The sequence below is a fragment of the Myotis myotis genome, unplaced genomic scaffold (genome assembly GCF_014108235.1).
Source record: "Myotis myotis isolate mMyoMyo1 unplaced genomic scaffold, mMyoMyo1.p scaffold_m19_p_3, whole genome shotgun sequence".
Taxonomy (NCBI): domain Eukaryota; kingdom Metazoa; phylum Chordata; class Mammalia; order Chiroptera; family Vespertilionidae; genus Myotis; species Myotis myotis.
In genome coordinates, this window is record NW_023416335.1 from 209,854,618 (window position 1) to 209,877,301 (window position 22,684).

At 48.1% G+C, this 22,684-nt stretch overlaps 1 protein-coding gene across 2 annotated transcripts in view; it reads left to right on the forward strand.

Moving 5' to 3' along the window:
- Nucleotides 1-22,684, forward strand: part of SREBF2 (sterol regulatory element binding transcription factor 2) — a 49,015-nt gene that overhangs the window by 11,795 nt on the left and 14,536 nt on the right. The window contains exons 2-12 of one of the 2 annotated variants that reach the window (XM_036297806.1): nt 7,597-7,716; nt 7,807-8,028; nt 9,109-9,290; nt 9,968-10,114; nt 11,718-11,939; nt 13,353-13,467; nt 13,682-13,863; nt 15,340-15,532; nt 16,321-16,502; nt 18,430-18,706; nt 20,334-20,503. In XM_036297806.1, coding sequence (XP_036153699.1) covers nt 7,597-7,716; nt 7,807-8,028; nt 9,109-9,290; nt 9,968-10,114; nt 11,718-11,939; nt 13,353-13,467; nt 13,682-13,863; nt 15,340-15,532; nt 16,321-16,502; nt 18,430-18,706; nt 20,334-20,503 — 2,012 coding nt within the window. Of the gene's footprint in view, nt 1-7,596; nt 8,029-9,108; nt 9,291-9,967; nt 10,115-11,717; nt 11,940-13,352; nt 13,468-13,681; nt 13,864-15,339; nt 15,533-16,320; nt 16,503-18,429; nt 18,707-20,333; nt 20,504-22,684 lie in introns of both variants that reach the window. The other variant, XM_036297805.1, reaches the window with a different exon arrangement.

Genomic DNA, 22,684 nt, shown 5'->3' on the forward strand with positions numbered 1-22,684 from the left:
TCTCTCCTTAGTCTTAGGGAGATTTGGGGTGTGGTCATGAATGGAAGGATGGGATGGTGAGTTGCTGAGAGACTGTCCCTAGGAAGTCAGTTCCAGGCTTAAGCCTGACCGCTGACTTGATTACCTGGTTCCCCCGGCATTGTGAAATGCGAGGTCTTAAGGAATGGGGTTGTGCAGGATGGGTTCCTTGAAGTCTTACTTGCTACTCTTGCTCAACTTTCAGTCTCTTGTTCTGGGAGATTAGAGAGAACAGTACAGTGAGGGGTGGGAGCAGGTAAAGAGCCAGGAAATACTGGAAGGAAGAGCTGGGATGACGTTCCTTCTGTGGACGAAAGGGGGGCCACATGCTAACCTGACAAGCTCAGGCAAGGCCTGCATGGCGGGCTTGCAAACTGAGAGACCTAAAGTCACCACAAAGGATGGTCTGAAATTAAACTTTAACTAAAAGCAGTTATGGTGGGTGGTTACATCCTTGGCCAGTATCTTCACTGACAAGGTCAACCTTGACCTTAACTGAGCCTGTCTGTCTTTTTACATCTATGATAACATACCCTTGAAATGTCTGGGTAACTTGTTAACTTTCCCTTTTGCCAGGCCCCTTAGGCTCCTTCATTGTTACTGTTATCATGTTAATTGTAGATTGTGGACTATCCTGCACCCACCTAAGTATGTGTCTATCATTTTACTTTTTATCCAATCCCAGGGGTCTCCCCTCTCCCCCTGCTTTGCTTTCTCCCGCCTCTCTAATCTATCACCAATGGATTTCATGTAACCCACCTACGTCCCCTCTTTTGATTGCAATGTGTAAAAATAGATGAAAACCAGCCGTTCTCTGGAGCACTATCCCTATCTGTTGAGATTCTGCTTCCTGGCAATTGTTGACAGTTTGACTCAAATGAATTCACAAAAATTCTTTACAGGTTTCAGTGTTTTTACGTTAACACTTCTCTTCCTGAGCTTGGGGTGTTTGTGTTCATTCGTGAACGAGGCACTTAACTAAGCATCTGCCCCATGCCAGGCTCCATTTAATAATATCCATGCAATAGTAGAACCAAAGCCTCTGTCCAGTGTGGTGGGTAAGAGTGTGACTAAATCCCAGTGCCATCCCTGCTGACTGGATGACGCTGGACAAGTTACATGGTGCTTTTCTATGAAGTGGAAATGATAGTAGCATCCATCTCAGTGTTGCGAAGGTTTAATGAGGAGTCTATGCAAAACGCTGAACATAAGGCAGGCCTTCAGTGATTCTCTCTCATCATTGATGTTTCTATCTCTCTATCCCTCTTCCTCTCTCTGAAATAAACAGACAAAAAATCATTTGCCCTAGCCGGTTTGGCTCAGTGGATAGAGCCTGAGCCTAGGACTGAAGGGTCCCAGGTTTGATTCTGGTCAACGGCACATACCTCGGTTGCAGGCTTGATCTCTGGCCCCAGTCAAGGTGTGTGCGGAAGGCAACCAATCTATGTGTCTCTCTCCCATGGATGTTTCTGTCTGTCTCTCTCCCTCTCCCTTCTACTCTTTATAAATCAATGGAAAAATATTCTTGGGTGAGGATTAAAAAATAAATATATATTTGTAAAACTTGCTGTATGTAATGTAGCAAAATTAAATTTTTGAAATGTTAAAAACATACTCGGACTAATATTTTAAAGGTTTATTAATTTTATAAACAAGAAAAACAAGCAGTATGATAAAGTTTGATCTAAGGAAAATGCAAAAAAACTTTTATTTACATACTAGGAAAAGAATAAGATTGCAAATTTAGATGTAAAACTGGTTAATGTCCTACAGGCCATACAAACAAAGCCTTCAAGGTTATCTTTTTTTTGCCAGAAAAGTCATGTGCAGTTTATGAGTTGAAAGGTAAATATCTAACTTTACAGAATGTGGACCTAATCAGTAGTATATAGAAAGTTAAACAAGTTTATGTTTCCATAGAGCATCAGGTGACTTTTTGGTGGGCAAGTTAGACATGCCTACCTCTAGTATGACTTTAAAGAGTCTCTCTCTCTCTCTGCTTTATTTTCAAGTTTTAGATCATTTTTCTTAACAAGTCACAGTTGGGTTTAAGAGCAGCTGAAAGATAGCTGGATCTGGAGTGGAAGAGAGTCCTTGGTGAAAGTAATTGTTAGTATTTGTTAAATGGAATTGTGAAATTCAGACAGGAAGAAGATGGTAGAAGCAGAAAAGGCGAGGCACGGTGATTACATTCAGGTGCGGAAAAGGGAGTGGGTGTTTTTCCAGGATGGATGATGAGATGGGTGAGTGGGAAGTGAAGTCCCTTGGAGTCGGAGGGAGCAATTGGTGGGAAGCTTTGTTTCGGAAATGTGATTTGGTCTGAAAGCCTGTTGGACCAGCAGGATATTAAAGAGGATGATTGTCACTGGGTAGGAGGCTGCCGTTGAGACCAGGCAGAGTATGGAAGGAGCAGAGATAACTCTGACACCAGGGAAGGAGACCTGCCAGAATTCCAAAGCGAACTTACTGTGGAGGAAAGAAGAAAGAGCAATTGAGGGTGGTGCTGAAGATCACTCTCGTGGTTGAAACTCAGAGCTGGCTCAAGTGTCCTGCTGTGTTGGACCAGAGAAGCTAGGACTGGCCAGCAGAGCGGGAGCCCTCTGAGGCAGGCCCTGAGAGAGACCCAATCAGAGACTAGAAAACCATTTGAGAGTGACTTTGGCTTTCTTTTGTACTTTCTTTTCCTCTTTCCAAATGTTTTGTTTTGTAATAGTTGATATATGCAAAGGCATATATGGCACGTTTGTGTGTATTATGAAACACAGGTATTTGAGAAACCCTACCTCCCCACCCAATATTTCCCTTTGTGGTTTCTTAACAAATCCATTTATTTACTTTTCAATACATTTAAATCCTGCGGGGTACAGCATTACACAGATTCTGTGTCCAGTGGCCTTGGGGGAAGGTTGCTTCAGAATTTCGCACAAACCATGCCACTGTTTCCAAGAGTGCGAGTTACCTTTCCCCAGATTACTCTGGTTTTGTTCGGTTTGCCACCAGGAGTCACTGCATTGCTCTGTGCTTTGTACACATAGCACATCTTCTGTCTAGATAGAATTCAGTTTCATCTCGAGCATAAGCACCTTCAGTTTTAAGAAGAGCCCTGTGCTCTCTCTGGTTCTGAAGACCCCACCTATAGCTGGCAAAATGGCCTTGGACCACAGCCTCCCAGACATTTTTGTCATTATAGAAGTCCTGTTCTCAGCAGGCCCCCAAAGTCCAGCAGCAGGAGTTCCGCTACTAGTAAGATTTTTTAATTATTAGAAATAAAACCTCTAGGTGGGGAGATGACATCAGGTTGAAAGCAGGACACTCAAGAAGGATACTTGTTGGGCATTAGATTTTGTGTTTACCTCCCTCTGCCCCCTGGCTGTGGTCTGTCTCCTTTCCATTGGCCGACACACATCACACACCATGTTTACTTCTATGTTCTTAAGTTTGTCAGGCTGACCTAATGTGAAAGATAAAATGAACAAAACTAAGTCAAGAAAGTTTAGGTGAGTATCCTTATGATCTTAGGGATGAGGGATTTTTAAAATGTAACACAGCCCTAGCCAGTTTGGCTCAGTGGGTAGAGCGTCGACCTGCCGACTGAAGGGTCCCAGGTTCGATTTCGGCCAAGGGTGCATGCACGGGTTGCAGACTCGATTCCTCCCAGTGGGGGACGTGTAGGAGGCAGCCAATCAATGATTCTCTTTCATCGTTGTTTCTATGTCTCTACCTCTCTCCCTTCCTCTCTGAAATCAATCTATCTATATATCTCTCCAATGTGTGTGTGTGTGTGTGTGTGTGTGTATATATATATATATATACATTTTTTTAATGTAACACAAAACCTTGTAATTTTACTACACAATATTAAAATTTTTATGTGGTCAATTCTGTTATAATGCAACATGAATTCCTAAAAATCACCATACTATGTAAAATCATGCAGTAAAAACCACAGAGCTTTTGTGGGGGTGTCATAATACTAAAAAAACTAGAGGTGACAAAAAAAGATAAAGTAAATAAAAATAGAAACCTAATAAAACTAAGAAGTGTATAAATACCACAATAAAAATAGAACTTTACCTTGGAAAAGAGATAAGGTTTGCTTATGGAAGTAGGCATTGGAAGACTACAGCTTATGGCGTATTGTGAACTGATGGGAGAAGGGCTACCTGAAGCCACATGGAAAGTTTTGACCTTTGTGACAGAAAGCAGATGGTTATGGTTAAGAGCACATGCAGTGACCTCCAAGCTGGTGCATATTTGAGTGAGTGCATGTGTGCATTTTGTGTATTCCCATGGGGCTCATTTCAGCTGGGTACTGTTTTCTGCATTTTCTAGTGTCTCTCATGCATAAGTAAACACAAATTCATGTTATGCTCAAATTACTTCCTTAATATATTCAATGCATTGGGACAAATTTGCATTTTCAAAATAGGAGGCTAAGCAAAACTGACAGTCAAAAAAACACTATGAATAAATTGTACTACCTAATACTAAGTGCTGGGCACCAAGCTGTACATTCTATGTGAATTCTCTCTCAACAACCCCATGCGTTAGGGATAATTGTTAGCCACATTTTATAGATGAGAAAACTACAGCTCAGAGAGGAAAAACTTGCCCCAAGTTGCCAGGCTAGGACATGGTAACTCTTAATGACGATTCTATTCTTTTTCCTAAACAAATTAAAAGTAAAGTGTGGCAAATATATAAGAAGGAGCAAATATCCATAATATATGGAATTATTTTTCAAATCAATAAATAGAGACAGTTCAATAAAAAAAAAAGGTCTGGATCAGGCAGTTTACAAAGGATGACATACAAATGGCCAATAAAATTGGTAGGGGAGACATTCAACCTCACTGGTACTCACTCATACAGATCAAAACAATTAGATGTCCTTTCCCCCACTGTCTGATGGACAGCAGTAGACGAGGGAAATGCTGGCAGGAGCAGGGACTGCTGTAACCTTGCCAAAGCACACATACCTGCCCTTTGATTCAGCCATCTAATGCTAGACATTTATCCAATAAAATAATCAGATTAAGTGGGGGAAGACTTTTGTTCAAACACCCATCCGTCATTACTAAGTGGTTAAATCTAGTGCATCAGTACAATCCAATGCAATACTTTGGAACTTTCAAAACATGATATGACAATGAATATGCTCCATGCTTTAGGGTACCAAATAGCATTTTCGGTGTGATCCTATTTTGCAAAACCATTCCCATACATGTTTATGGTGTGTGCGTAAGCAAGCCCTGTATAGGAAAAAGTCTGACGGACACATTGTGAAGACAGTGTTGTCCCACTTGGGGCTTCAGACTCGTCATTCCTGACCAGAATTAATCTGACCATATTTCAGGTTACCTCATTTTCAGGTAGATGCCGCTAGGCTGAGCAGGGCAAAGTGATTTGTGTTACTTCCAGATCACAAGTTCCATAAAGTGCATTTGAACTTGGAGTCTCTTTGGATGACTGGTTTCAGTGCACAGGTGACAACTGGAGTCTCTAATTTTGGTGACCAGCTTTTAAGGAGTCCAAAACCCAGGTATAGTTTCTTGGGTCTGGTCCACTTTATTAGCAACTTAACCCTTAGTTTAAGAAGCAGCTACAGCCCAGTGGGTGTGGCTCAGTGGTTGAAAGTCAACCCCTGAACCAGGAGGTCATGGTTTGATTCCTGGTTAGAGTACATGCCCCCTTTGCAGGCTCTGTATCTACTCGGGGGTGTGCAGGAGGCAGCAGATCAGTGATTCTCTCTCATCATTGATGTTTCCATCTCTCTCCCTCTCCCTCTCTGAAATCAACAAAAACATTTTTTTAAAAAAGAAGAAAAGAAAAAAAGAAGCAGCTGAAAACAGGAATGTGGCTGGGGGAGGGAAATGGTAGCTGCCAGGGGTGGCCCACCCAGCTTCAAGCCCTGGGGCCTCAGCTCATCAGGCAGGAACAGGAACTTCATTTTCAAAGCTCCATAAAACCTGAGCCTCCTCCCAGGCCTGCCTTTTCTAGGTTTCATGGCTCTCTGTGGGAATGAGAGCCTGTGTCATCAGAGCAGGGAACAGCAAGGAGCCACTAGGATGTTCCCACGGGGGTGGGGGTAGCTCGGAGTTCCAGAGCAAAGCTAAGCTTGGGGTGGGCCTCCTGCGCCTTGTTTCTCCTGGCCTCATTCTGTTTGGGGGACCCCCCCCCTTCTTTTCACTGCAAACCAGATGGGGTCCCAGGGAGGCCTGTGCACGCTGCAGGAGCAGTGGCTCAAGAGCTTCTTCCTGTTACTTGTTCCTTCAGATGCTGGATCTTAACGGTCCCTCTGCGCCAATAAGCCCAGTGCCCATCTGCCTGGCTGGAGAGAACGCACTGGAGCTTGACAAGTGTGGGTTGAAAGGATTTATTTTTTTAATTTAAGTATTCCATCTGCCTACACATTCTTACCCTGCTCTGCGAACTAAGCTTCGGGACCTCTGCGAGTTGCTTCATCATGCCAACCATGTCTTCCCCACTATAGGTTTTGGAGAGCATTCAAGGGGATGATGTAAGTGGAGCCAAGTGCCTGTGTAGTGGATGCTCTAGAACAGCAGTTCTCAACCTGTGGGTCGCGACCCTTTTCGCCTAAGACCATCGGAAAACACATATATAATTACACATTGTTTTTGTGATTAATCACTGTGCTTTAATTATGTTCAATTTGTAACAGTGAAATTGGGGGTCACCACAACATGAGGAACTGTTTAAAAGGGTCGCAGCATTAGGAAGGTTGAGAACCACTGCTCTAGAAGCACCACTAAGAGGGACCTTTGCGAAGGTCTGACCCTCACCAAGCACTTTGCGTAAATTATTAATCCTCACAACAACAAGCCAAGTGAGGATCCTTTTTTTTTCTTTCTTTTCATTCAGCAAATATTTATTGAACACCTACTATGTGCTAGATACTATCTTAGGCACTGGGAACATAGAAGTGAACTAAACAAAAAAAACCTGCTTCATACACAAATAAGTTACAAATATCATGAATTACCAACAGAAAGACATAACATGTGTTCATCAAAACACATGTAATAGTCCCAGACTTCAAACTACCCATGTCATCAGTGACATGATATAGTCACCCAGTGAGATGCTTTACAGCAATGCAAATGAAAAGTCTGTAACTACATATAACAATATGGATGAATCTTCCAGATATAATGTTGAGAGCAAGAGGCCATACTATATGACCCATTTATATAAAGTGCAAAAATAGAGAAAAAGAATCTAAGCTGTTAAATAAGTCAGGATAGCATTCTTAAGGTGAGTATTCTTTTTTTAAATATATTTTTATTGATTTCAGAGAGGAAGGGAGAGAGAGAGAAACATCAATGAGAGAGGACCATTGACTGGCTGCCTCTTGTACGCCCCTTACTGGGGGTCAAGCCTGCAACCCAGGCATGTGCCCTTGACTGGAATCAAACCCGGGACCTTTCAGTCCGCAGGCCAAGGCTCTATCCACTGAGCCAAACCGGTTACGGCATTCATGCCTGTTTCTTAAGCAAATTTGAAAGTTAATAAATATTTTGGATGTCAATAAAATGGCTGCTTCTCATATGTTCACAGAGATGCTGCAGTTTGTCAGCAATCAAGTGGGAGAGTTTCCTGACTTGTTCTCGGAGCAGCTGTGTGGCTCCTTCCCCAGCGGCGGTGGAAGTGGCGGTGGAAGTGGTGGCGGCGGCAGCAGTAATGGCGGGGGCAGCGGTGGTGGAGCCGGGGAGCCCTCGATGCAGCGCTCCTTCAGCCAGGCCCCATTACCTTCCTTCTCTCCCTCAGCCACCTCCCCCCAGGCTGCAGCCCTGCAGGTCAAGGTTTCCCCCACCTCGGTTCCTAACCCTCCAAGGGCAACTCCCGTTCTTCAGCCCCGCCCCCAGCCCCAGCCTCAAGCTCAGCTGCAGCAGCAGACGGTAATGATCACCCCAACATTCAGCACTGCTCCCCAGACGAGGATCATCCAGCAGCCTCTGATATACCAGAATGCGGCTACCAGCTTCCAAGGTGATTCAGAGGTCGGATGTGGCAGTGACGGTGGTTGAAAAGTTTGTGTGTCAGTTTGCTGATACTTCCGAGGTAGATTGTAAATAGTTCTGTCTCAATGAGGTTTTGGTAACTGCTCGTCAGAACTGTGGTCCGGGAACAGTTCATACGCTGCCTCTTCAAGTGCCTTAATAGCTGTTGTGCCTGCCAGCAAGCAGGCAGACACAGGGCTGTCCTGGAAACTACAGATGGAGGCTTGAGTAAAATTAGTCTTGAAACTTACCGGGGCAACAGCCAGACCTTGGCACCTGTAGGCTGCAAACTCTTCATTCAGCAAACATCTCCTGAGCATCCATTGCAGAGACTATGACTTCAGCGGAGGTGCTGAGTCTCCCAGTAGCAGGCCCTCAGTGTGCTGAGTGAAGGAGTGACTTTCCCTGTTGTGCTGTGTCCCAGCGCCTTTCCATCAGATCCCCTCTGCCCTGCGGGGAGCCCCGGGGGATTAGCACGTCTGACAGTTCTACAGTGGGCTTCAAGGGTTAGGGCAGGCGGGAACATCCAGCTCCAGGGCTGTCAGGCCCGAGAAATCATTTGGGCTGGCCCTGCCAAGGCGTTAGGGGTGAGTTAATTCAATGTTTGACCAAATGTAGCAAGCTCATTTTTAAGCTGATAATTGTGTATGGCCCTCCAATGATGTTAAAAATATCCAAATGGCCCTTGGCAGAAAAAGGTTCCCCACCCCTGGTTTAGGGGCTGGGGGAGGCATACAGGCAAAACACTGAGACAGTCAGCCCAAAGTACACTTTCTGTTCAATCTGTTAACTCCCTTGCTGGGCACAGTCATTCGCTGATTAGCTTCCTTCGCCTCCACCCCAGCACCCAGAATAATAAAATAATTTGTACTCGTTCCCTCAGAAATGGATGCAGCCCTTCTGGGATGTTCTTGTTATGAGAGCAGCTTGTAAATGGCTGTGCACGTCTTCTCAGCAGCAGGCGGGGAGTCGGGATCATGATGAGGCACTCCATCCTCGGCTATTGCTGCAGCTGCAGTGACAGAATGCATTCCTCATCCGTGTGACTTTTTTCTCCTCTTCTCCCAAGTCCTTCAGCCTCAAGTCCAAAGCCTAGTGACATCCTCCCAGGTGCAGCCGGTCACCATCCAGCAGCAGGTGCAGACAGTGCAGGCCCAGCGGGTGCTGACGCAGACGGCCAATGGCACGCTGCAGACCCTCGCCCCAGCCACGGTGCAGACAGTGGCTGCGCCCCAGGTGCAGCAGGTCCCGGTAGGTGGCTGACAAGGATTCAGGGAGGCACTGCTTGGGGCTGTTGGCTGGTCATTGGTTGAAGATGTGGTCTACATACTAAGAAGGACCATCGGAGTGTGGGGAATAGCTCATAGGGTGGGTGGGTAGGGTTGCCTGGGCCCTATAAGGCACCAGTGAGCTTGGCATAGAGACCTGGCTGAGATGGCATCTGAGGATGTACACTGGCACTCACATAGAGTCCGTAAATGCAGGTGTATTATTTATACAGATAATGGACATAAAACTGGGGGGAAAATGTGCTAAAATGTTAAGTCATGTATCATAGTGGCACTGAATTTTCTTACTAGCAAAGTAATTTATCTTTAAAATTTTTTCTTGGTTTATCATTTCTGCTTCTCAGCCAGGTTCCTGGCTTTCCTGGGTATGCCCAAAACCAGACCTCTCTCCCCGCCACCACTCACCGAGCCATGCCCGCTCTTCCCCAGCGAGGCCTCTGGCACTGCTCTCCTCTAAGCCTTTCGACCTTGACACTGAGGACTCTCTTTCTCCTCCTTAACCCAGTAATCAAGCTGTATTCTCAGTTTCATGACAATTTTATTTTCTCTTTATTTCCTGGAGGGTCTGTGCAGTTAGAAGCTAATGCAAAATAGAGAAGTAATGCACCTCCCTCTTTCTTTTCTTCCTTCTCCATCCAGGTCCTGGTACAGCCTCAGATCATCAAGACAGATTCCCTTGTTCTGACCACACTGAAGACAGATGGCAGCCCTGTCATGGCCACAGTCCAGAACCCAGCCCTCACCGCCCTCACCACCCCCATTCAGACAGCCGCCCTGCAAGTACCAGTAAGAGCCACCTCCACACCCCACACCCCTCTTGCCCTCTCCCTTCTGCCTCCTTTCTGGGAGGTGTTAGCCTCTGTGTGAGTAGGTACAGGAGCCATTCGCCTCTCAGGTCCTGCTGAGGGAGGTTGGGCTTCTGAAGGACCCTAGACCCACTAGTTAGGGAGGGCTCCAAGGTGAGGGACTTGGAAGGCATCCGTCCTTCCATTGTAGGGTTTCAGCCACTTTGAGCATCTTAGCAAGAGAGTCTGACAGAGTAAAAGGCGGTCAGAATTTGAAAGCAAGCTTTATTCATAAAAGCCAAGAACTGGAAGCAACCCAAATGTCCATCCAAAAAGAACTATTGATACATAAGAGTTCATGATTGAACCTCAGATGCTGTATGTTGAGCAAAAGATGCCTGTCAAGAAAGAGCTCGTGCTAACTCCACTTACGTGAAGTTCAGGAAGAGCAACACCACGCTGTGGTGGGAGAGTCCGAGCAGATCACAGGGGAAGGGGCGGGCGTTACTGGGAAGAGGCATGAGGGAACTTTTAGGGCAGCGGTTCTCAACCTGTGGGTCACGACCCCTTTGGGGGTTGAACCACCCTTTTCACAGGGGTCGCCTAAGACCATCGGGAAACACATATATAATTACATATTGTTTTTGTGTTTAATCACTATGCTTTAATTATGTTCAATTTGTCACAATGAAAATACATCCTGCATATCAGATATTTACATTACAATTCATAACAGTAGCAACATTACAGTGATGAAGTAGCAACGAAAATAATTTTATGGTTGGGGGTCACCACAACATGAGGAACTGTATTTAAGGGTCGTGGCATTAGGAAGGTTGAGAACCACTGTTTTAGGGGGTAGAAATGCTCTGTTTTGATCTGGGTTATCATACATAACAATTGAAGCTGTACACTTAAAATGTGTGTTTCTTATTATGTGCAAATTATTTCTTGGTAACTAATGAAGTTGAGCAGCTTTTTATTTGTGCCTTGGTCATTTGGATATTTGAGGCCATTTATTGGACAAAATAAAACTAAAATTAGTAAAAATAGAAACAGGAGAAAGAAGATTTGAGGGGGTAAACAGGGAGCCCCTCTGATTGGCCTATTTATTTAATAAATTGGCTCTGATGAGAGTGTCAGTCCTACCCTTGAGCTTTTTGATAGCCAGATTGTATAAGGAAAGGCAGTAAGTTGCTTAACTGTCATGTGACGGGGGACGTGTCATATCCTGGGAGAAGGTTTCCCCTGGGGCCAGAGCGATGTGCTGTATGTGAGCTCAGCTCAGGGATGGTTAATGGTTTGACAGCAAAGCAGAAATCATATGACTTGTTCCTGTACCCCCTGGATCCAAGGATAAGACACATTTATCCACTTTAATCCTATTAAAGTGTCTTTATGGACAGTGATTCTGAAAGAGGCATAGCTACTGAGGTACCATCGCTCCTCAGGCCGTTTGGGGCCTGACAACCCAGAAAGGGTCTTAGGCCACAGGAAGCATTGCCGGGTGATGGTACATGGACAGGCTACAGGTTTGTCTTGTGAGGTTGCTTTACTCACACTAACCGAGGGGGAATTCTGCCCTGTGTCTGTGCCTATTCTAGACCCTGGTGGGCAGCAGTGGGACCATTCTGACCACAATGCCTGTGATGATGGGGCAAGAGAAAGTGCCCATTAAGCAGGTACCCGGGGGAGTCAAGCAGCTTGAACCCCCCAAAGAAGGAGAAAGACGGACGACACACAACATCATTGAGAAGCGGTATCGCTCCTCCATCAATGACAAAATCATCGAGTTGAAGGACTTGGTCATGGGGACAGATGCCAAGGTAGGTGACAAGCAAATGGTGTTTCATGCCCTACCATCTCCCCTCTACATGTTGTTGTCTCAGAAATTTAGGAATCTACAGGCCCACGATGAGTGAATGCAAATTGGGTGCTTTCTTATGAAAGCTTGTAGGGTTTTTACGATGACAGAATGTTCATCAGCATAAGGGGACGGCCGGGGGTTGGTAAGCAGTGCTCTTCCTGGACCTTTGACCCTCCTCTGCAGTGATCGTGGGCCCCAGAGTCACAGGCACAGAAGTGCCTGCCACTCACTGGGGGCCAGGCACACAACCGTGTACCTTGACATCAGCTGATGGCATTGCTGTCCTATGTTTAATTGTGCTCAGGGCGGCTAGCAGTATTTTTACCTGCTAGGGATGAGAGAAACTAGAATTGGGTCAGGGATCAACAGTAAATAGAAGAAATTGATTTTTTATATATTTCTAATGTTTCAATGAATGTATCTCTGGCACATAGACTTATTTGATTATTTTCACTTCTATTTTTTAAAGAAAATTTGAGCCCTAGCCGGTTTGGCTCAGTGAATAGAGCATCAGCCTGTGGACAGAAGAGTCCGAGGTTCGATCCCTGTCAAGGGCACATGCCCAGGTCCAGGTTGCGGGCTCAATCCCCATTGGGGGGTGTGCAGGAGGCAGCCAATCAATGATTCTCTCTCATCATTGATGTTTCTATCTCTCCCTCCCTCTCCTTTCCTCTCTGAAATCAATAAAATATATTTTCTTTAAAAATTGACTTTGCCCTAACCGGTTTGGCTCAGTGGATAGAGCGTCGGCCTGCGGACTCAAGGGTCCCAGGTTCGATTCCGGTCAAGGGCATGTACCTTGGTTGCAGGCACATCCCCAGTAGGTGTGCAGGAGGCAGCTGATGGATGTTTCTCTCTCATTGATGTTTCTAACTCTCTATCCCTCTCCCTTCCTCTCTGTAAAAAATCAATAAAATATATTTTTTTTAAAAATTGACTTTCCTTTGTAGCCTACAAATCTGAAAGGTACCTAATATACCTTTACTTAAAATAACCATCCAACAGTGTTCTGGTTTTTTGTCATTTGTTTTCTTTTAAGTTTTTTTTTATGCTGGTATTATTATAGGAAGTTGTCATACAGCTAAATGTATTTATCGAGTGTCTATGTGCCAGGCTGGGAGCTAAGCTCTTTTTGTGTATTATCTCATTTAGCCCTCACTGAAGCCTATGATTTATATAATCATCATTACCCCCTTTATAAGGGGGGGAAGTGCACCTTGTCCTGATAGCAGAGCTAATCAGTGGGGGAGCCAGCATCTGAACTCAGCCCCTCCCGCTCCAGAGCTGTGCTGTCACTCCACCAGCTCGGGGCCTCTGCCCTCCTCACCGTGCAGCCTGCGCTATGCCACTGTTTTCACCCGTCCCCTTCTAGATGCACAAGTCTGGCGTTTTGAGGAAGGCCATCGACTACATCAAATACTTGCAGCAGGTCAATCACAAACTGCGCCAGGAGAACATGGTGCTGAAGCTGGCGAGTCAGAAGAACAGTGAGTGTGCTCATTGAGAGAACAGCTGTCAGGCGAGGTTGCAGGAGAAGTCCTGTGCCAGGCACCCGGGAGGGCCCGTTGATGCGGAAGAGATGCCTCCGGGGGTGGAGCAGGAGTGGGGCCATCCCCCTCATCTAGCCCAGCCCAGCCCCCTGCCCAGCCCAGGTGGGTCTCTATAGAACAGTCCGTTTGCCAGGTCGGGTTTTCTTTGCAGAGCTCCTGAAGGGCATTGACCTAGGCAGCCTTGTGGACAGTGATGTGGACCTGAAGATGGATGACTTCAATCAGAATGTGCTTCTGATGTCCCCTCCGGCCTCTGACTCGGGGTCTCAGGCCGGCTTCTCCCCCTACTCCATCGACTCTGAGCCCGGAAGCCCTCTGTTAGATGAGGCAAAGGTATGAGCTTTCGAAATCTTCCAACCTCTGGATCTCTCCCATCTCTCCAAAGTTAATAGTGGGTGGGGAGTGGAGGGACACAGACAGGTACCTGGGCTGGGAAGGAGCAGGAATTCTATGAAATTAGCCAGCTTTGGGAGAATAAAGAGAAAACTGACACGCAGGGTGGGGGACGACACAGTCGGGGTCTTTAAGTGGTTCGGTGTAGTCTGCTTGAACGGGTGTTTGCTGAAACGGCCCATCAGAGAGGAATGAGGGCCAGATCCAGAGCGGAAACAGCAGCTGTCATGCGGGCGCGAGGCATTGCTAGAGGCGCCTCATTACTTCCCTGCCGTAATGGGCCTGGCAAGACCACTTTGTGAGGTTCATCAGCTGCTTTAGGATGAGGCTGCCTCTGGGCCCTCGTCCAGAAATGATTACAGTTGTTGCAATCTAACAAATAACTTCAAACCAGGGCCCTGTCATAGACCAGGAAGCCCCCAGCAACTGCTGTTTAATGGGATTTGTTAAAAGAAGCTCGAGCCTAGTGGTCTTCCTGGGAACCCGTGGCAGCCGCTGGGTCTGCACTGTGTGCTGACATTGGCGCTTTCTGACTCTGAAAACACAAAGTTCCCTGCCAAGGTCTGTTTCAAACTTTGCATAGTATCATATACTTCATTTTATTAAGGGAGCTCTATTTTTTAAACGTTTTATAAATGTGATTCTGTTTGATAACAAAAGGCCATATGATGTATACATGAAATTAGTTAGGTATTTCAACATAAGAAATTTTCAGATGACTTTAGAATATTGAAATGAGTGCCATGGTACATGCACATTGGGAGTCGAGAGATTCGACCCCAGCCTCCCTCCCTTTCTGGGGGTGCCAGGTGCGCCAGGCCTCTGCCTCCAGTTCTCCCTCTGTAAAGTGGGGAAGGGAAAAAGGCAACGTTGTGGTTTCAAAATAGGCAAGCTCCTGTACCTAGATCCATGCTGAAGTATGATCTGTAACCAACGCTATTGCAGTGTAACTTATGTGTGATAAAGTGCACCTGTTTCACAAAATTGCACGGTATTCCCAGATATACACACTATGGCACCGTAATCAAGATGCAGAACATTTTCATCAGCCCACGAAGCTCTTTGTACAGGTAGTTCACACCCCTCTCCAGCTCGGGCGGCTCCGAGCTCTGCCATTTGACTAGTCTTGCCTGCTGTGGACCCACACAGGAACCGTCGTGCGGTGCTCTGTTGAGAGAGCTCTTGTTGAAAAAGCACAGCTCGTCTGCCTTTTGTCTTTAGAACATGCTGTTTCGCCGGTGGCAAGAGGGCAAGTGCCAGAGGGTTGAGCGGCAGCTTCCTCCTGGCTTTACTCCTGTCTGGCTCAGTGGTCTTGAATGTAAATCTCACAACCTGATCCTGATCCACATAAAAGTAAAATGCTGTGAAAACCCAGGCAGCACTCATTCACTCTAACCTCGTGGCCCTGTGTTGAAGGTCAAAGATGAGCCGGACTCTCCTCCCATGGCGCTGGGCATGGTGGACCGCTCTCGAATCCTGCTGTGCTTCCTCACCTTCCTGTGCCTGTCCTTTAACCCCCTGACCACCCTGCTGCGGTGGGGAGGGGCCCACGACCCTGACCTGCACCCATCCTCGGGCTCTGGCCGCAGCGTACTGTCACTGGAGTCAGGTGGGTGGAGGCCCCCTTGTGCCACCGCATGAGTGGGCTGTTGTGGGGCAGACTGCTCAGCCTGCTCACCAGGTCCCAGAGGGCTTTGGCAGTGATCCTCGGCTGCTTGCTTCTGGTAGGGGCTGGCATAAGTCCTGGCATAAGTTACTGGCAATTTGCAAGTAACAGCAAACCTGAGTTCAGTCAGAAAGAGCAGAATAAACTGGGAACCCACACTGCTATAATTCCCCATGCACACGATTGGGAGGAGGCCTATTAAAAATATATATTTTTATTGATTTCAGATAGGAAGGGAGAGAGAGAGAAACATCAGTGATGAGAGAGAATCATCGATCATCTGCCTCCTGCACGTCCCTTACTGGGGATCAAGCCCACAACTCAGGCATGTGTGGGAAGTCGAACCATGACCTCCTGGTTCATAGGTCAGTGCTCAACCATGGAGCCACACTGGCCGGACCGGGGGAGGCGAGGTAGGGGGGCTACTTGAACAAGGATGTGGTGTTTTTCCTAAGTCATGAAACCAGTGGCCTAACCCCCTTGGCTAACAAAGATTTTTGTGGCGCTCAACTCCATAGTGACAGGGATTACAAGGTTGCTATTTAGGCTCTAGAATTGTCTCATATTTTCCTGTTGTGTGGAGCATTGCTATCCTAAGCACTGAGACACTGTTAATAATGAAGCGGTCTTGTTAGCTGCCCAAAGACAATGCTAGGGGCCAGGCAGGCGCCCTGCAGCCCAGGGCTGCTCCAGGGCCTTCCTCGCAGGCTGACTGAGGTGCTGCTCTCTAGGTTCTGGGGGCTGGTTTGACTGGATGATGCCAACGCTCCTCTTGTGGCTGATCAATGGAGTGATTGTCCTGAGCGTCTTTGTGAAGCTGCTGGTCCATGGGGAGCCAGTGATCCGGCCACATTCGCGCTCCTCCGTCACCTTCTGGAGGCACCGGAAGCAGGCAGACCTGGACCTGGCCAGGGTGAGTTCCACCCTTCACCTTTCCCTTCCCCCGGGCTGAGCCAGTAACTTAGCAATTATATGAATACCCCAGTGAACACGTCCTGTGGCAGGTGCTTGCAGGGGAACGTGGCCGGGGTGTTGAGAGGATGAAGGGACCCTACCCTGACTGTCACGGCAGTGGAGCAGAGGCACATATGCATAAATAGTTCCACGGACACGAGATGACAGGAAGACTAAAGTGCTGTGGGAGTTTGGGGCAGAGGTGTCTGGCTGAGGAATCTGGGGCTTGAGCAGAGCAGTCAAGCGCAGGAAGGACCGGCTAACCAGAGAGGAAGGCGTGCCTCCATGGACATTTGGGGACCGGCAAGTAGATGGGTGTACCTGGAGCGTAGGGAATGTCAGGAGAGAAGCTGAGGCTGGGGGTGTCGCTAGGGCCCACACAGGGGAGGTCTTCGACTAGTAACTGTTTGGGGCTTTTCCCCCAGTTCTGTGGAGAACCAGGAAGATTTCTAGCAGGAAAATTAGCTGAAAGTTTTGTTTTGAAATCAGCAAAAGAGCGTTTATAGGTAGGATTCTGGGGAACTCAGCCCTGAGGGAAGAGTTAAACATCCCTGTCTTGGGAAGCCCAGGAACCAGAGCACCCTCGGCAGCAGAAAACCTCGGCCTGTGCCTCCGTGGCTCCCGGGACACGGGTGTGGTGCCGTGGGCCCACCCCCTGAAGTAGGGCTCTTCCCGGAGAACAGAACCCAGGATGTGTGTCATGGAGGCAGGTTCTGTCTGTGCGTAGAATGCGACTGGCGGCAGGGTGAAGGGTGGGTTAGAGAAGGGCGACACATGCACAGAAGCAGGTAGGGAGAGTGGCAAGGACCTGAAGTGAAAGGAGAGGCATGTCGAGGAATTTCGCATGTAACATGGAAAGGAAGTGACAGTGACATTGACTCAAAGATGGGGCTCCAAGCCGCGGTGTTGGGAAGTGCCGTGAGAGGGCCCTGTGGCCACGGGGCTGAGGCCGGTCGGACAGAGTGTGTCGGAAGCTCTGCACCTGCTGGGAGGGTGCCTGTGAGAGTGGGAAGAACCAAAAGTCTGAGCCTTGAGAACAGCCAACTTTCCTGGGGAAGTCAGGGAAGAGGAGCCATGGGCACATGGAAAGGCGCCTCCTTTGGAATCTGTAAATGCAGTGGCTTCTCCTGGCTGGAAAGATGCCACCGCCACCTTAGAGATTGTCACTCTCGGAGCACTGTCGCCCACTTTCCCTGTGATAGCTCTGGTCCTGTAGTGAGGCAGGAAGACAAGCATGGGTTTCCTACTCACTGCATGACGTGGGAAAGGACAGGAGAGGTTACCTCAGTTTCCCAAGATGGGAGCCTGAGTCTTCGAACCGCCAGTGTCAAGAAAACAGAGCGAGAAAGCAGGCTTCAGTTCAGGACCATAGACGCTCTGAGGCTGGCAGAGTAGTTCATCCACATCCTTCTTTAGAGTGGTTCAGCCGGGGATTTGCTAAAACCGTGCTTCTCTGGTTCGGTGGGTCCGGGAGGGTGGGAGTAGGACAGCCAGAATTTGCCTAACAAAGTCCCAGGGGCTGATGCTGCTGGTCTTCAGGGACCACACTTTGAGAACCTAAAAGATCACGAGTCATCATCTAAACCCATGTTGTCATCTTATGTATAAAAGTACTGTGGGAAACTCTGAAGATTATTTGCTCAAAGATAGAACACAGTTCAATCTCAATTTAGTAAAAATATCAGTAGTCATTCTTTCTATGAGATAAGATTACAAATGATTTCCTTTTTCTCTGATTTTTTAGCTTTCTGAATTTTTCCAGATTTTTTTCAGTGAGCATGTATCACTCTGATAACCTGGAGAATGAAAAGAGAGCGGAAAATGTTATTAAAACAAAAAGGCCACAGTAAGACCTGTGAACGTTACCCCTTCTTGCTGCTTTCTAGGGGGATTTTGCGGCGGCTGCTGCCAACCTACAAACCTGCCTGTCGGTGTTGGGCCGGGCGCTGCCCACCTCCCGCCTGGACCTGGCCTGCAGCCTCTCCTGGAACGTGATCCGCTACAGCCTGCAGAAGCTGCGCCTGGTGCGCTGGCTGCTCAAGAAGGTCTTCCAGTGCCGGTGCGCCACCCCGGCCACCGCAGCGGGCCTGGTGGACGAGGCCAAGGCCAGCGCCCGGGACGCCGCCCTGGCCTACCACAGGCTGCACCAGCTGCACATCACAGGTGAGCACCACGCGGTGCCCTGCGCCATCTCCACCCTCACTTGGTTTGCCAGTTTCCCGCCTCAGTCGCCGCCCCTTGTACGCTGCTCTGTTAGATGGTTGGACAGACCTCCCGCCCGCAGCCACAGCTGTGAGGACCTCAGTACCGTAGTGCATCAGTTTAAGGCGCACACATTTTTTCTCATTATCACCTCCAATTGGGGCTGTGTCCTCTACACAGTGGCATGCCATGTGCCATGGTTGCGTTGGCAGTGTTTTTTCCTTAGTGGTACCTAAATTAATGGGGAAACTTAAAAGTGATGGTATCTTAGATTCAACGAAATATGGTCATTTATTTCACGCAACAAACTCCTGTTCTAACAGAGAGGCAGGCAGGCAGGTCAGCAAGTGGATGGCAGCTCAGTGTGGTGGAGGGAGCAGGCAGATCGGGCTTCCGTGGAGGTGGGTACTTGTTGGGAAGGGTTTCAGGAAAGGCTTCCTGCAAAGTCTTGGCTTTGTATAGAAGGATGCATAGCGTTTACCAGTTCTGCAGTGCTGTGGGCCAGGCGCTGTGCAAGGCTCTGACTGAGGAGACAGGTAACTGAAACACAGATCCCACACTGCCCGGTGCCCTCCCTCCCTCAGAGGAGAAAACCCAGTGGGATCGACTCCTAACACCTGTGCAGAATGAGGTAGGGGGGCTGAGCTCTCTCTACTCCGATAAAAAGAGCGGTCCAGTGGGAAGAATTCGGGGCTGGGTGAGATTGGGAGACCTGCTTGGCCACCGTCCTGACCTCTGACATGGGCCCACTCTGAGGCTCAGCTTTCCCCCTACTGCTTGCCCTGGCCACCTCCCAATCCTGTGAAAGCCTGAGCCTTGCTGGACCCTCATGCCTTTGCAAGGTCACTTCAGCCCAGGGGTGGGCAAACTTTTTGACTCGAGGGCCACAATGGGTTCTTAAACTGGACCGGAGGGCCGGAACAAAAGCATGGATGGAGTGTTTGTGTGAACTAATATAAATTCAAAGTAAACATCATTACATAAAAGGGTACGGTCTTTTTTTTTTTAGTTTTATTCATTTCAAACGGGCCAGATCCGGCCCGCGGGCCGTAGTTTGCCCACGGCTGCCTCAGCCCCTGACTTCAAGGTCCCCCCAGATGAGCTGTCAGCCCTCATAGAGGAGGGCGTATCAGCCTTTCCTGGCCGTCCAGCTGCTAACCTAAGATGTGTCTGCCATCATTGCTCAGTTTTGTGTTTCTTTCTCAAAAGGGTGCATGGTTATATACTGTGGGGTCTGTTTAAGGGAAAATAAATTCAAATCCGGTGATTTCAGGTTCTTCATGGCCTCTCACAAGACGGGGAGACACAGGCTGCAGCACAGAGCACAGTGGCACTGCTGAGTTTTGGAAGGTGTTACGTGTGCCCGTCTGAGTCCTCTGCAGGCCCCTTACACAGAACATGGGCATGACAGGCATTTTTGTGCCCCCTCTGTGAGGTGGGAAGAAACCTGCAGCTACTAAGTTGCAGGGCCCAGCACCCCATCAGGACTGTCTGGTTACAGAGTTCATGTACTTTGTTTGTTTCTGCTGTGACTCTGTGCTAGGAAAGCAGGAAAAGCTCGGCTTGGTGTCTGTTTCTGCCTCCACAGGGAAGCTCCCTGCGGGATCTGCCTGTTCAGACGTCCACATGGCTTTGTGCGCTGTGAACCTGGCGGAATGTGCAGAGGAGAAAATCCCGCCCAGCACGCTGGTGGAGATCCACCTGACTGCAGCCATGGGGCTCAAGACCCGGTGTGGAGGCAAGCTGGGCTTCCTGGCGGTGAGTGCCTTCGGTTCCCTTCTGCCAGCCTTCCATCTTCACTGGGCGTCTTCCCCAGCCAGGAGCTAAGATGCAAAAGTAGCTGTGGGCCCTACCCTTGGGTACTAACCGCCTAGAGGGGTCCTTCCATAGGTGCTTAGAGCAGTGAACAAAGCAGACCAAAATGCCCCCCTCGTGGCCCTTACCTGCATGAGCAGGACAATTTGGTGCCAGGCGGTAAGATTGATTCGGTGTATAGAGTTACCCATATTTGGGAGCTAACATGGACTCTTCTGCCTTTCAAGTGGTGATAAAAATTCTTGCAATCTTCTGGTCATGTCTTCTGGTTCATTTATTTGCTCAAAAGGTATTTGTTGGGTACTTTGTGTTGGTCATGGCTCTGTGGATCCAGAAATGGAAGCTGGTGCAGGTCTGCAGGGAGCCCAGGCCAGGGGATGATGGCCAGGCCCGGGGTGGGAGCTGTGGTCATCAGGCGCCTCCAGTGTCTGGGGTGGCTCCGGCCTTGGGAATGCGCAGGCCCTGCTCTCAGCTGGCTCCCAGGCTTCCTCTTACTCCAGCAGACAGGCATGCTGTACCAGCGCCCACTTTGGGTGGCTGCGGGGCGGTCCGCTGTGTTTAAAGCAGGGCGCTCACATCTCCGTTGGTGTTTGTACCTCAGTAAAGGCACTGAGGCACTGAGTGTTCACTCAGCAAACACCACTGAGCCCCTGCTCTGGGCCAGGCACCTGTATGTCGTTGTGGATTGTCCCTTCTCCATGCTTTATAGTGTTTCATTGTCGGGCGGGACTTGTAGATGGACTTTTGAGTTGTTTCCTGGTTTTGGTTATTTGCATAGTGAGTGCTGCTGTGAATGTCCCCGTTCCTCTCTGAGGGAGCACGTGACTGCATCTCTAGAAATGGCGTTGCTGGGCCAGAGGCTCAGCTTTAGTAGGTGCTGCCCAACAGTTTTCCCCAGTGGTTGTGCCGACTTCCACTCCACCAGCAGCGTCCAGTTGTTCTGCGTCCTCACCCAGAAACATGACTGTGTCGGTTTTGGTTTTGTAGCCCTTCTGCTGGTATCTCCTGGTGGTTTTCATTTGAATTTCCCAGCTGATTAATGAAGAGACCTTTTCATTGGCCATTTGGATGGTTTGTTGACTATTTGGGTAGTCTCTTTTGAGAAAACCCAGTCAGGTCTTTTCCCTGTTTTTGATTTGGGGAGTCTGTCTTTTTATGGATCTGAGGAGCTCTTTGTAATCTGGCTGCAATCCTGTTGGATGTGTGCCTTGCGTGTGTCTTCTCCAATCTAGGGCTGCCTGTTCTCTCCCTTAGTGGTATCACTGAATGAGCACAAGTTCTTAATGTTCATGAAATCGAGATATGAGCCTTTCCCTTTACAGTTCGGCATTTTATATCCTGTTTAATAAATCTGTCCTACCTCAAAGTCCTGAAGGTAGTCTCCTGTATTAGCTGCTGGATGCTTTATTTTGTACTTTTCACACAGGGGCCCATCTCCACCTGAAATTTATTTTTGTATGAATTTAAGGTAGGGGGTTGCAAGATCTACTTTTTTTCCATATGGATATGTCCCTGTCCCAGATCTGTTCTTAAAATAGCTGTCCTTTTCTGCTGTGCCAAGGCCCCTTTTCCTAAATCAAGGGCTCGTGTGATGGGTCTGCTCTGGATGCTCTAGGACAGTGGTCGGCAAACTGTGGCTCGCGAGCCACAGGCAGCTCTTTGGCCCCTTGAGTGTGGGCCCTGTCTTAAGGCCCTACCCTCTGACCCAGCATCACTGCTTTCTAGAGATGCAACCTGAAGTGGGTGCAGGCAGTGCGAGAGGAGTACCCTAATTAAGTTAATAACAATGTACCTACCTATATAGTTTACGTTTAAAAAATTTGGCTCTCCAAAGAAATTTCCATCATTGTACTGTTGATATTTGGCTCTCTTGACTAATGAGTTTGCCGACCACTGCTCTAGTATGTTCCAGTGCCCTCACCCCACACTCCATAATGGCTGAGTCTCACATGTCTTGACACCTGGAAACGTCAGGCCTCTGGCGTTAGTGATTAGTGTTGGCTCTTCACCTTCCCATATACATTTTGAGATCATCTCGGCATCGCAGCTCCTACTGGGGTTCCTATCGTTCTTATTGCTAAGATGCAGCTGTCCTTTAAAGGGAATTAGAGAGCCTGTTTGTGG